Here is a 14,218-nt window from a genome sequence, read left to right as displayed (position 1 = left end):
ATATTTTTTCAAAAAGACCAAGGAGATGTTAATCAAGAAAGGGAAGTAGGAGGGGCTCCCGGGTGGCTCAGTCGTTAAGCGTCCGCCTTGGGCTCAGGTCATGATCCCAGGGTCCTGGGATCAAGCCCCGCATCGGGCTCTCTGCTCCGTGGGAAGCCTGCTTCTCCCTCTCCCACTCCCCCTGCTTGTGTTCCCTCTCTCACTGTGTCTGTCTCTGTCAAATAAATAAATAAAATCTTTAAAAAAAAGGGGGGGGGAAGTGGGGGTGCCTGGGTGGCTCAGTTTGGTTAAGCACCCAACTCTTGATTTTGGCTCAGGTCATTATCTCATGGTTGTGGGACCAAGCCCCATGTCAGGCTCTGTGCTGGACGTGGAGCCTGCTTAAGATTCTCTCTCCCCCTCCCCCCCCCGCTCCTCCCCTGCGCCCGTGTGCCCCCCCCCCATGGGGGAAAAAGAGAAAGGAAAGTGTATTGGTATAGTAGAAAGAATCCAGTGGACCTGAATTTGAAGACTAGCTCTACCCTTTACTAAGTACATGATGTTGGGCAAGTTACTAAGCATCTATGAGCCTCCTCTGTAAAATGGGAATAGTGATACCTGCTTTATAGAGCTTGTATGAGATTAAGTTAAATAATGTATGTAAAGTGCTTAGTATGGTATCGAACCCATAAAAGGAATTATTACTAATATATTCTACACAAAATACTCTTTATTGTCGATCATTTATGAAATGTTTACAGAACTTAGATCAGATACTAGAGTACATTAAAGACTCTAAGTTGCTAAAATCTGAAGTTGTGTAGAAATAAAAAATAAAATTGCTCTTCAGGAAGGAGAGGGCATAATGTTCATTGTAAATGGTGTGGATATGTATAGGAAACTCTAATCAGCTGAAAAACTTAGATTTAATGAGTTCAGTAAAACCACTGGATAGAAGGTACATACGCAAAAATTAATAGCATTTTAAGGGCGCCTGGGTGGCTCAGTCGTTAAGCGTCTGCCTTTGGCTCAGGTCATGGTCCCAGGGTCCTGGGTCGAGCCCCACATCGGGCTCTCTGCTCAGTGGGAAGCCTGCTTCTCCCTCTCCCACTCCCCCTGCTTGTGTTCCCTCTCTTGCTATGTCTCTCTCTGTCAAATAAATGAATAAAATCTGTAAAAAAAAAAATAGTAATAGCATATATGTACTAAGAAAATGAAGAAAATTTTTTCATTCCCAAACTTAACAAAACTAAGAAACTGCCTAGGAATAACCATAGTGGAACATGTGGAGTAAACCATGGCTGAGAAATATGTTTAAAACCTTGAGGAAATGAAGATAAAGTCTATATTCCTTAATGGAAATTATAACTGTAATATCTCCCTCACCCCCACCCCCACCCCTAGCTTCATATAGTTCCCATCAAACTAGCTCATTTTGGAATTTGATTAAATGAAGTTTATCTAAAATAAACATGAAAATAAGAAAAAAGTCAAAGAAGTGCCTTCCCTAGAGGTACAAAACTAGTTTCTAGGGGCATCTGGGTGGCTCATTTGGTTAAGCACCTGTCTCTTCATTTTGGCTCACGTCATGGTCTCAGGGTAGTGAGATCAAGCCCCACCTAGGGCTCTATGCTGGGCTTGGAGCCTGCTTAAGATTCCTGCTCACTCACTTTCTCTCTCTCAAAACCCAAAACTTGTTTCTAATATGAAACTGGAAGCTAGTAATTAAATTAGGACCGTACTGGTGCCTGAGCATATGTGTATGTATGGGATAGAATAGCCAGAAACAGGTCTTAAGTAAATGAAATATTTGCTAAATTATTCTGGAATTTTTACTTACTTGGGGGATTGAAAAGAATTAGATCTTTGCCAAAGCAAGTTCTAGACACATTCAGATTTTTTTTTTTTAAGTCAAACTTGAATAAAGTTTGTGTCTGTATTGTTTCGGAGTTAATAGAGAAGTCTGTTGAGAGAAAGGATTTGCAATAAAAATGACGGAGTAATATCCCTACTACTAGCAATTTGGTAAGGTTTAACATAATGCATTAAAAAGGCTAATACTCTGGGTTGCTTGGCTGCCTCAGTCAGTAGAGCATGTGACTCTCGATCTCAGAGTCATGGGTTCCAGCCCCCACTTTGGGATTAGAGATGACTTAAATAAACTTAAAAAAATACTACTTAACCTAGTAGTTGTTGTACAGAAATAAATGTAGACTAAAAAGTTTTATACAAAGTACAAGTTATAGAATTATTAATAACTGCAAAAATATAGAGAATAAAAAGGATTTCAAGCAGTAAAGGAGTGGTAAAATTTGTTGATTTGCTATGTGCACATACTTTTGGGTGCATATAACATACTATATGCATATATATACTATACATACAGTATATGCACATAGCATATACTACACAGTATTACTAAATTTTTCACCCTTTATTCATTTTATCAAACTAACCCCCCCAAAAATCAGCATCTTACTACTTTTGAATTAGATTTCAGTGATCTGAATCTTGAGTCTGTAAGAATATCAAAAGTATATTATGAGCAAATGAAATTTCTACTACAAATATAAGGATGGTTTAGTATTTGAAAAATTATTCATATAATTAATTTATTAGCAGGCCAAATGGAGGGGGAGTAATAGTACAGTAAATATGAATTTAATGATAAATCGAGTAAAGTAAGGGTGCCTGAGTGGCTCAGTTGTTAAGTGTCTGCCTTCAGCTCAGGTTGTGATCCCGGGGTCCTGGGATCGAGTCCCTCATTGGGCTCCCTGCTCATCGGGGAGTCTGCTTCTCCCTTTGCCTCTGCCTCTCTCTCTCTCTCTGTCTCTCATGAATAAATAAATAAAGTCTTTTTTTAAAAATCTAGTAAAATACCTATGACTTTTTTTTTAAGATTTTATTTAGAGAGAGCGAGCAGGAGGAGGAGCAGAGGGAGAGGGAAAGAGAACCTCAAGCAGACTCTGTGTGCTGAGTGTGGATAGGGCTCGATCTGATGACCTGAGCAGAAACCAAAAGTTGGACGCTTAACTGACTGAGCCTCCCAGGCACCCCACCTATGATTCTTTTTTTTACATCTTTCTGCAAAATAGTTGCCAGTTATGCTTAATGGTGAAAACTATTTACATTAAACCTTAAAATGCATTATCAAGTACACCAAAATTAATACTATATACTAAATTATACTTCAATAAAAAATAAATTTTTTAAATGGGTTATCAGATTATCCCACTCTTACATTATTTAACAGTGTCTAGAATTATTTTCTTACATGTTAAAAAATTACATGTAGAGGGGCACCTGGATAGCTCACTTGGTTAAGCAGCCAGCTCTTGATTTCAGCTCAGGTCATGATCTCAGGGTCCTGGAATCAAGCCCTCAGTTGGGATCAAGCCCTCATTTGGGCTCTGCACTCAGCGGGGAGTCTGCTTGAGGATTCTCTCGCTCTCAAATAAATAAGTAAATCTTAAACAAAAAACAAACATGCGGGCGCCTGGGTGGCTCAGTTGGTTAAGCAACTGCCTTCGGCTCAGGTCATGATCCTGGAGTCCCTGGATCGAGTCCCGCATCGGGCTCTCTGCTCGGCAGGGAGCCTGCTTCTCCCTCTGACCCTCCCCCCTCTCATGTGCTCTCTCTCTCTCATTCTGTCTGTCTCAAATAAATAAATAAAATCTTTAAAAACAAACAAACAAACATGCAGATGATAACACAGAGGGAGAAGAAATACGTGTAATACACAGTGATAACAAAATCTAGAGAACATGGGGGAGTACCCCAAATTAGAAATGTGATGAATCGGGGTGCCTGAGTTGGCTTAGTTGGTTAAGCATCTGCCTTCGGCACAGGACATGATCTCAAGGTCTTGGGATGGAGCCCCAAGTCTGGCTCCCTGCTCAGCAGGGAGTCTGCTTGTCCCTCTGCCCCTCCCTTGCTCTTGCTCACTCGTTCTCTCACTCTCTCATAAATAAATGAGAGAGAGAGGGAAAGAAAAAAGAAAAGAAAGAGGGCGCCTGGGTGGCTCAGTTGGTTAGGCGTCTGCCTTCAGCTCGGGTCATGATCCCACGGTCCTGGGATCGAGTTCCGCATCGGGCTCCTTGCTCAGTGGGGAGTCTGCTTCTCCCTCTCCCACTCCCCCTGCTTGTGCTCTCTTTCTCTGTCAAGTAAATAAATAAAATCTTTAAAAAAAAAAAAAAGAACAAAAGAAAGAAATGTGACAGATCTATATGAAGATGGATAAATAAAGGCATGAGTAGCGGAAAGATTGTGCCGTGGTGCTGAGTGAGAATTCTTCCTCAGTTACTCATGAATTTAATACGATACCAATCAAAATTCTGACTTTGTTTGGTCGGGGAGAGTACTGTCAGCATGGTGAATGATTTCAACAGTTCACTGACAGGAACAAGTATGCTAGAATAGCCAAAATATTTTGGACAGCTAGAGTAGAATAAGTGGAATTACCCAAAAGTTTTACTAAAACGGATGTCAATATTAATGCCATTTAGACAGCAGGTGTACAAAACTAAACCCAGTTTGTGTAAGACTCTAATAGGATAAATGTCATATTTCAGATCATTGGAGAAATTATAATTCTATAATTCTAAAAGATTTTGGAAGATGTACTGTTTGGCATGGTAAAAGGTAGATAATTACTACCTTCTACTGAAGTATGTTTTGAGTTAAATATGGAGATAAAGGGAAAATAGGCCAGTATATATTTTTTTTAAGATTTTATTTATTTGTCAGAGAAAGAGAGCACAAGCAATGGGACCTGCAGGCAGAGGGAGAAGCAAGCTCCCCGCTGAGCAAGGAGCCCGATGCAGGACTCGATCACAGGACCCTGGGATCAGGACCTGAGCAGACGCCCAACCAACTGAGCCACCCAGGCGCTCCTTGATGGGTCTTGCTTTCTTACCCAATCTGATATATTTTAATAATGATTGAGAATGTAAATGAGGGGCACCTGGGTAGCTCAGTCGGTTAAGCGTCTGCCTTCCACTCAGGTCATGATCCTGGAGTCCTGAGATCCAGGGCCGAGTTGGGCTCCCTGCTCAGCGGGGAGCCTGCTTCTCCCTCTCCTTCCTGCTTGTGCTCTCTGTCACTATCTCTGTCGCTGTCTTCGTCTCTGTCTCTCAAATAAATAAAATCTTAAAAAAAAATAGAATGTAAGTGAAACTAAATTACCTAGTCTTTATCTCTGCACATCAAATTCCTCTTCTTTAAAATGGATTTATAGAGTTGTTCATATTAAATCTCATAATTCACATAAAGAACATAGAATAGTGTCTGGTATATAATAAGCACTTAAAAGCATAATTACTTTTTTTAAGATTTTATTTTTAAGTAATCTCTACAGCCAGTGTGGGGCTCGAACTCAGGACTCTAAGAGTTGCAAAGCATAATTATTTTTTACGAACACATAGCAGTATGATCACCTCTGTTGAGATTCTTAAACTTATATTAAACATGTTTTACATACGTTTTCTCATCCTCACAAATTTGTAAATCCCCTTAAATAGAATATATGGTGACCTTCTCCCCTTACATACCTAATTCAGTGGTTTCCATATAGTAGGTATTAAGTAAATCAATCTCTTAACTGTAAATGAATAAAAGTAGATTTTTCCTCTGAGAAAGTGAGATAGGTGCTTTGACCTGAGTGGTCATTAAAATATATAGGGTAGTAATTTCCTTTATAAGTGGACCCAAGAAGTGTAGGATATTCCAATCAGAAAAAGAGTACCAGCCTCATTTTTGAAAATGGTTGGGAGAAATTTTTGTAAAAATCATTTCCTACTTTGAAGCACTCTTAAACTAGGGGCCAGATATATAGGTCAGGTAATCATGTGTAACTCTTTCCTACTAAAGCAGAACATTATAGAAAGAGCTGCCAAAAAATGGTAGAAATACATAAAAAGATAAAAGGAGTATGGAGTTAACATTCTAGAAACTTGAGCTGGTGATATGGAAATTACTTAGTAGAGGGTATTTTAACAAAGTGACACAGAACTGAGATTTTTAGAAATTCAATGTGAAAAATAAAAGAAGTTTATATTTTCCCCTGGACGAGATTAAATTCGTTCCAGAGATCAGTCATTAGCAGTGTCAGATTCATCTGGTGATTCTCTGGGCAATAGAGAATTTTGAGAATTACTTAAGTGCGACAAAGAATTCTTTGGCCTTTTGGTTTGATTGTGGGAGATAACAATGGGATGAGGCAGAAGAGGAATTAAGAGCCATTGTGGGCTAGAGATTAATGGCTTTACTACAGAGCCTCCCTTTAAACTGTGATTTCAATCTCTCATCCAAGCTTTGTATTTCACAGACTTGTTGAGCCCATTAAAGAAATGGAAGTCTCGCTATCTGATGGAACAGAATGTCACCAAGTTACTGCGGCCTCTTTCTCCAGTCACACCACCCCCTCCCAATCCAGGCTCAAAGAGCCCCTCCCTGACCACACCTGGCCCATCTCACCCAGAAGAGGAGTGTCGAAATGGATACAGCCTCATGTTCTCACCAGTCACGTCTCTTACTACTGCTAGTCGCTGCAATACTCCTCTGCAGTTTGAGGTGATTTGGGCTTGCTTGTTGGGAGTGCTGAATATGAAAATTATCATTTGCCCCTCCTCATTTCAAGTATAATATCATTCCAAATATTTATTGACCATGTTCCTGCCAGTCTCAGCAAGAGAATGGGAAACCTCAGCGTCGGTGTGACCTGTTACCTGGTAGCCTCTCATCTTCCCCCAAAGTCCCCATACTTCCCCAAAAAGGAATAGTTCTACCATGGATGACACTCATCTGTTTTTGCATGCAATCCATCAGTCTCCATAACTATAGAAAGCATGCTACATCTCCATCTTTGTCTTTACTGCATACCTTGGTTAAATAGGTCTCTAGCTGCCTAGTAACCACTAATGATACCAGCCTGAGAGCTCAGATTATACTGATTGATTTTCTTTCTAGGCCTTTAAATGAGTTATCTTTCTCTATTGTTTTGTATTCTTGTGGCCTCAGTGAACAGAGACTTAGAAAGCTTTGGGGTATGGTTTGTGGCAAATGAGGGGTTTTTTTCCTACTCCAGGTTACTTTCCCTTCTTGTTAAAATGTGTTAGGAATGAAACATTAGAGGCTAACAACATGTATTGTAAGAGACATATTTATTACATTCACTGTCTGGATTAAGTTAGAATGTATTATCTTAGCTGTTAGAACAGTTAATTCTGAATCACATTCTCGTGTTCACATGTGGATAATAGCAGGTTTACTGAATAGAATCCTTGTGTATAAAAAAAAATCAATCTACTGCATGTTACTTTGATTTGCAATTCAGTAAACAGTCTCTTCCTTCTTAGAAGAAAGAAACTTATTCTGATCACTAAACACTTAGCTCTGCCCTTATCTTGTAACTTCTCCAGATGTGTTCTTTGATAAAGGTGAATGCTTTAGCCAATGCCTTCCTGCCTATTCAGCCCTTATGAAAGCATAGGGATTAAAAATACCAGAACTTTTGAGTGGCTGACTCAGAAGGAGGTAGCTAGCAACCTTGAACGCAGGAAACAGCTATGTTCTATACCTGAATAGACTGTACTAATTACTTTGGGAGCAAACCTCTTTGGCAAGGGGATGGTGGGGAAGCAGGGGGAAACTTTCTGGTTACATTTGACTTATAGAGAAGTTACCAAATTCGCTTTGGCATTCTTGTCAGCCATACAGTAAAGCAGCTGATTCAGGCCTTACTAACTTTACTTGGTCTAATTGCCTTGATTTTTCAGTTAGCAAGTAGAGTTCAATAGTAAAATTTCATAGGAGAATATTCACCCTGGAGGGCAGCAAATTGTAAGCATAGGATTTCATACTTTATCATTGCAGGTTTTACTATAATTAAAAAGGTGAAATTACAGAAATTAGAAGGTACATCACCTTCCAGGACAGTTAAATTGAGCATTCAGTGCATTTCCTAATCCCAGGTAGTATTTTGGATAATTGAAACATTGTGCAAGGGTAAGGTATTTTATTTATTTATTTTACAAATCAAAGATCAGTTTAATGATGTGCATAGTCTAAGCATAATGTTAGAATACTGGGAATAAAAGAAAATATTATATTAAATAGCTCATCCCTTCAAAAAGTCTAATGCCTCTATTTTCACTGTTCCAGTCTCGTGATTTAACTAAGGAAATTTAACCTTTCTTCTCAATAAAACAAACTTCACCATCCTGACCATCTTTATCACCATTTTAACTGACATGCTCTTTCCTATATTCTAGTATAGGAAGCCTTATTTCCATCCAAGACTATGACACACAGAAATACCAAAAAGGTGTCACAGGTAAAGATCAGTTTGGTTGGGGAAGAATTTTTTTTTAAAGGAAAAATGAAAATCATCCCAGTGAAAAATGTCTCCAGTGCTAAGGGAAGGAGTTGAGGACACATGACAAGATCATGAGGGAGGGGGAAGCATCAAGGAAAAGGAGTAAAAAGCAACTTTGGGAGGGCAAGCTTAATTAACCCCTCCTTTACACCAGAATAACCCTTCCCTTTTCTTCCTGGCCCAGTGTCTACACACTACCCAGCCCACCAAATAAAATTAACAGCCTCATTTCACAGTTGTCCAGAGTCTCCAACATTAGGAACCCTTCCCTTCCCTTACCCCTAGTACTCTGAATCCTTGTCACAACCACCGCCATCTTTCTATCCACTTTTTACCATTCAGATCTTCCATCAGAGTTCACAGTCCAGATCCTGTTTGAGTGCTATGGGAGTGCTGCCTCATGTGAAAGCTCTAAGGGGAAGCCTGTTTAAGATGCAGGGACTTGAAATGTTCCCCTCTGCGGGCGCCTGGGTGGCTCAGTTGGTTAAGCGACTGCCTTCGGCTCAGGTCATGATCCTGGAGTCCCGGGATTGAGTCCCGCATCGGGCTCCCTGCTCGGCAGGGAGTCTGCTTCTCCCTCTGACCTCCCTCTCATGCTCTCTGTCTCTCATTCTCTCTCTCTCAAATAAATAAATAAAATCTTTAAAAAAAAAAAAAATGTTCCCCTCTGCTCCCCACCCCACACTGCCCCACCCCATTCCCAGAAGTACAAGGGATTTTAATTTGAGAGAACATTGGTAGGTAGGGATGTTCAGATCCAGTTAGATTATGCCATAAACCATCTAGCCTATAAGCTAGATTTCATTCTGTCTCCTGTAACTGTTATTCAGGAGGAGCTGGCCATCTCCCTAGCCCCATCATCCCCAGCATGCTCAGCACTTTGCCTGGACAGTGGTGGCAAGCCTGAACCACTCAGGAGAATGGAGAAATAGGACTTTCAGAAGGAAGTGTGGGACAAAAAAAGATTCCCCTATGGAGGAATAAGTGGTAGGATACCCATCATTAATAAATACTATAGGCTGCTCAACTGTCATCAGATGTAGAACAGAATTTCAAATGAAATTATAGTGTACAATTTCACCAATCTAAATTTTTTGTTAACTGCTTAAGATGTTTACGTACAGCATGAAACATTATAAACGGTTTATCCCTAAATGCTTTCAAGGACACCAGGAAGCATTTTTAACCAGTCATTCTGTCCATTGAGATGAATTCTGCAGTTAAACATTTTCCCTGTGCATTCTTTTCCCTCCCCCTGCCCCCACCACAAAAAGTTGTGGCTAACCATCTATGCTTGCTTTTTATTTTATTTTTTTGTTTGTTTTGTTTTGCTTCTTGACTTCGGATAGATGAATAACAAGATGCTTTTCCCTCCTCTAGAACATATCCTCCCCTGAGAGTTCCCCTGCGAATAGGCCCGAGTCCCTGTCACCCGAGGTAGTTATCACACCATCTCAATCACACTTGGAGGCTGAGAGTGAGTGTGCATGAGTGTGTGGGAGGGCTGGGGGGTCCGAATGAATGGGCAGTAGGCTGAAGAGCAACCAGTCAGTTGCTGTAAGTTGAATGAATCTTCCCATGTGTGACTGGATCACTCAGAACTTTCAATGTAGATGGAGGAAAATGAAGGTGTGTGTGTGTGTGTGTGTGTGTGTGTGTGTGTGTGGTGGGGTTTGTTGTTTGGGGGAGGGGGGCTGAAGAGTTCTTTTAAAGAATAGAATCTGGAAGTCAAGTTTAAAGCAAGCTGAAGATGTGGGAACCTTGGTAAAGAAAGTAACAACTAAGGTGTGTTTGTTAAATAAGGAAAACTGAAATCAAAAGTTGGTAGGAGCTCTTTTGATATTTATTATCTTGGGCTGAGAAAGGATCAGTTTATACTGGAAAAGTTAGGCAGTGATTTAGGTCTTGTTTCAGGGTTAATCTGACAGCTTGTTTTAACTGGATGTTTGGGGCTTTGGTTGATAGATTGAACAGCTTGTTTAGAAAAAGGAGGGTCCTGCCTCTCTGCTTTCTCCGTTTTCTTTGTAGCTCCTTACTGGGTATACAAGGAAATTAAGTCAGCCCATGGCTTCTATGACACAGGCCTTCCTTCTGTAGTAGTGGAGATGTGGTGGCAGACAAGTGGTATCTCTTAGGATGTCCAATTGAGTGTTTTTCTCAGGCACCCTACTGCTGTGGAGATGTAAAATTCAGATTTTAGTGCTAGAGTTTTTTAACTATTATAAGATTTGGACAAATGTAGTAATGATTAACTCTGAATCCACATGGAGCCTTTTTCCTCTTGAAGAGAAAGCTGTAGTCTCTCATAACCTTTCAGAAATTAAATGAACTGTTAACTCTACCCCTTTCCAGTTAAAAAATTAGTGCTAAACTTAGTGATAGTTGATAAAACTCTGAATCAGTATTTTATAGATCAGTGTGAAACGAAAAAGGTTGTATTCTAGTGCACTAGAGGTTTTCTGGGTGTTTTTTACTCTTGTAAGGAAATCATAGTGTGACATCTGGATTTTTGGTACCATTCTTTCTAGAGAGTCAGTAATAGTTGACCTAGTGGTGGAAAATCTTGGCGTTGGGAGGTAATGATAACCAAAGAGTAGATATGGTTTATTTTTGACACAATTCAGCATTTCTAATGCAGTGATGGGCATTAGTGGTCTTGAGGTATGTGGACATACATCAGAGGATAAAGAATTGAGTGGCCAGAAAGTTTTATGAGAAGCACACATACTTAATAGTGAAAGTGAGTAAAGAACTGGTTGGTTGATGTCTTTAACTAATACCATTTTCCTTTACTAAACCAGTAACTTAAATACTTGACTTTCTACTTACTACTCTCTTTCCCTTTTTCCCTCCTCCCACCTTCCATCAGTATTAAATACAAATGAATAACACCAGAAGCCAGTTATCTTAAGACACCAGTCTCACCTCTGTAGCATACATGGGGCTCAGGTAAATCCCTGATTATACTTCCAGTCCCTTAATGTCATACAAGGTGACTCAGCAAACCTGATGAAAGGCTAAGCAGGCAAAATAGTCACATTTAGCCAATTGTTTAATTCTGATTTTCCCAGACTTCTCATCCAGAAAACTTTAAAGCAATTTGTGAAAGGCCGGCATTCTGTAGTAATCTGGCCTGTATATACTATTGCTCCATGGGACTTTTACAGATGTTAATGGCTTTCTTGTACTTCCATCCTTCTTACCCCATCCCTCTTACCTTTCACCTGTGCCCCTCTCATTTCCCTTCCTTTCTGCGCTTTGACTTTTTCCTTCCCCCACCTCCTCCTCCATGTCTCTGTTGATTTTTATTCTTTCAGCTTTGTCACCGGAAAGACCTGGACTTGACAAAAGTAGGCTACCTTGACTCCAACACTAACAGCTGTGCTGACAGACCTTCCCTGATCAACTCAGGTCCTTCTGACCTGGCTCCTCATCCCTCTATCGGGCCCCCCTCTGAGACTGGCTTTCCAAGCAGGAGTGGAGATGGACATCAGACCCTTGCAAGGAACTCGGACCAGGCATTTCGGACAGAGTTTAACTTAATGTACGCCTACTCCCCATTGAACGCTATGCCTCGAGCAGATGGATTATATCGAGGGTCTCCCCTAGTAGGGGATAGGAAGCCTTTACATTTGGACGGGGGATATTGTTCCCCTGCAGAAGGGTTTCCCAGCAGATATGAACATGGTTTTATGAAAGACCTCTCTCGTGGATCCATGTCACCTGGTGGTGAAAGGGCTTGTGAAGGAGTCCCATCTGCCCCCCAGAACCCACCGCAGAGGAAAAAGGTAAGTGTTCTACCTTATATAGGCCCTTTTGAAGAATATTAACTAAGCAAGTCAGTAGATATTTATTGAGTGAACCACCATGTGTTCAGCACCATTTTCTGTGTGAGGAAAACAGAGACATAAGACGTGATCTCTGCCATGTCCTGTGAAAGCCAAGACTTTTGTTTTAAAGATTTTATTTATTTGAGAGACAGGGTGGGGGGGGGCATGCACAAGGGGAGGGACAGAGGGAGAGGGAGAAGCAGACTCCCCACTGAGGAGGGAGCCAGACGCAGGGCTCAATCCTAGGGCTCTGGGATCATGACCTGAGCTAAAGGCAGACACTTAACCAACTGAGCCACCCAGGCGCCACTGTTTTGTTTTGTTTTGTTTTGTTTATTTATTTATTTATTTATTTTTAAGATTTATTTATTTATTTATTTGAGAGAGAGAGAATGAGAGACAGCACGAGAGGGAAGAGGGCAGAGGGAGAAGCAGACTCCTCGCCGAGCAGGGAGCCCGATGCGGGGCTCGATCCCGGGACTCCAGGATCATGACCTGAGCCGAAGGCAGTCGCCCAACCAACTGAGCCACCCAGGCGTCCCTGTTTTGTTTTTTTAGACAAGACTGTTTTAATACAATTTGATGAATGTTACAAATTTTCAGCAAATTTAAATGCCTGCCATGTATGTGCTGTACACATGCTATGCAATCAAAGGATAGAACAATGAAAAAGAATAATGCTAATTGTATTATTTAGCACTTCCCATGTGTTAAGTGTTTTCTTAGCATTATATCCTCACAGTAATCCTGTAAGATGGGTAATTTCCCATTTTGCAGATGAAGAAACTAAGGCAAGTTGAGTGACTTGCCCATGGTCACATAGCTAGTAAATGGAAGAGCCAGGAAAGTGCCCAGGTCTGATTCCAGATTTCATGCTCTTACTGCCATTGTGCTATATATTGCTTCCTAAGTTCTGCCCTAATGGAGCTTAAAGCAAGTGAGACTGAGGTAAGCAGATAATTATATTAATAAGTAATTAATTACAGTGGCAGTGGATGCCCCAGAGGAGTTCTTCAGATGTAGTAAGAACACCTTAGCCACAACCTGGCCTGCTCATATATGTGGAGGGTACATTGAGAACAAACAAGAGGCTCCTAGCTAGTTGAGAGGTGGTGGAGTGAGAGATGACAGGTCACTCACTGATTTAGCTGATCTCATACGGTAAGTAGGAAGCAGTCTGCCAACAAACAAGGGTAAGGATGTTACGGAAGAGAGAGCAGAACTCTTAGCTGTGTGACACTCCATTGAGTGGGCAGCAGGGATGCAGTGTGGTTGCAAACAGCTGAATGCTGCTGTAGTATCTGGTGAAAGGTGGGGAGAGTCAGGAGGGGAGAGTATGGTAAGAGATGGTTGGAACAGGGCCAGGCCATAGATTGCTGGCCACAGGTTGGGACTTAACTTGTAAGTAATGCCTGTTCAAGAAATTACAAAGCCCAAAATGTGCTTTTTATGTCAGTGGGTTTCAACTAGGGGCATTTGAAAATGCATGGGAGTATTTTGGGTTGCCACGGCAACTTCCATTTATTGTGCAGGGCTAGAGATGTTAAATGTTCTGTGTGTGTGACAGTCTCACACAATTGCAGGATATCTGTAGTAGTCTCGTTGAAATGTAGCCTAGTGACTTTTGATATTTGCATTTCAATGAAATACATTACCAGAATTTATTATTATGAATTCTCGTCCAAGACTGCGTATGGAAAATGCATACACAAGATGGTACTACTTTACATTTTGGTTATATTTTACATTTGAACAGAAAAATGAGAGCTCTGAGGGAATAAAAGGCAGAAACACTGGCAGATAACTTGGAATAAGATAGCAGTGGGTTTAGAAGACTGTGTATGAACAGCATTGACCATCAGGAGCAAAAATTAAAATGTCTTTGGATTTCTGGTTTCATTTATTATGTACAACAGTGATTGAAATCATGATTTGTTATTTGAGAATTGTTGAGCACCTGCTGTCGGTCAGGTGCTGTGCTGGATTTTAAAGATGAAAAGCCAGAAAAATTTGGTCTTTGCCCTGGTAGAACATA

At 40.7% G+C, this 14,218-nt stretch overlaps 1 protein-coding gene across 15 annotated transcripts in view; it reads left to right on the top strand.

The window, feature by feature from the left end:
* The window catches only part of SETD5 (SET domain containing 5), an 83,505-nt gene that overhangs the window by 62,863 nt on the left and 6,424 nt on the right, over nucleotides 1-14,218 (top strand). For 11 of the 15 annotated variants that reach the window (XM_034997736.1, XM_034997740.1, XM_034997737.1 and 8 more), the window contains 3 exons: nucleotides 6,305-6,549; nucleotides 9,734-9,790; nucleotides 11,671-12,141. In XM_034997736.1, coding sequence (XP_034853627.1) covers nucleotides 6,305-6,549; nucleotides 9,734-9,790; nucleotides 11,671-12,141 — 773 coding nt within the window. The remainder of the gene's footprint in view (nucleotides 1-6,304; nucleotides 6,550-9,733; nucleotides 9,791-11,670; nucleotides 12,142-14,218) is intronic. The other 4 variants (XM_034997746.1, XM_034997742.1, XM_034997747.1 and 1 more) reach the window with 1 other exon arrangement.

Source organism: Mirounga leonina, unplaced genomic scaffold (assembly GCF_011800145.1).
Source record: "Mirounga leonina isolate KUSES-001 unplaced genomic scaffold, KU_Mleo_1.0 Mir_94, whole genome shotgun sequence".
NCBI classification, from domain to species: domain Eukaryota; kingdom Metazoa; phylum Chordata; class Mammalia; order Carnivora; family Phocidae; genus Mirounga; species Mirounga leonina.
This window is presented reverse-complemented; position numbering and strand designations above follow the sequence as displayed.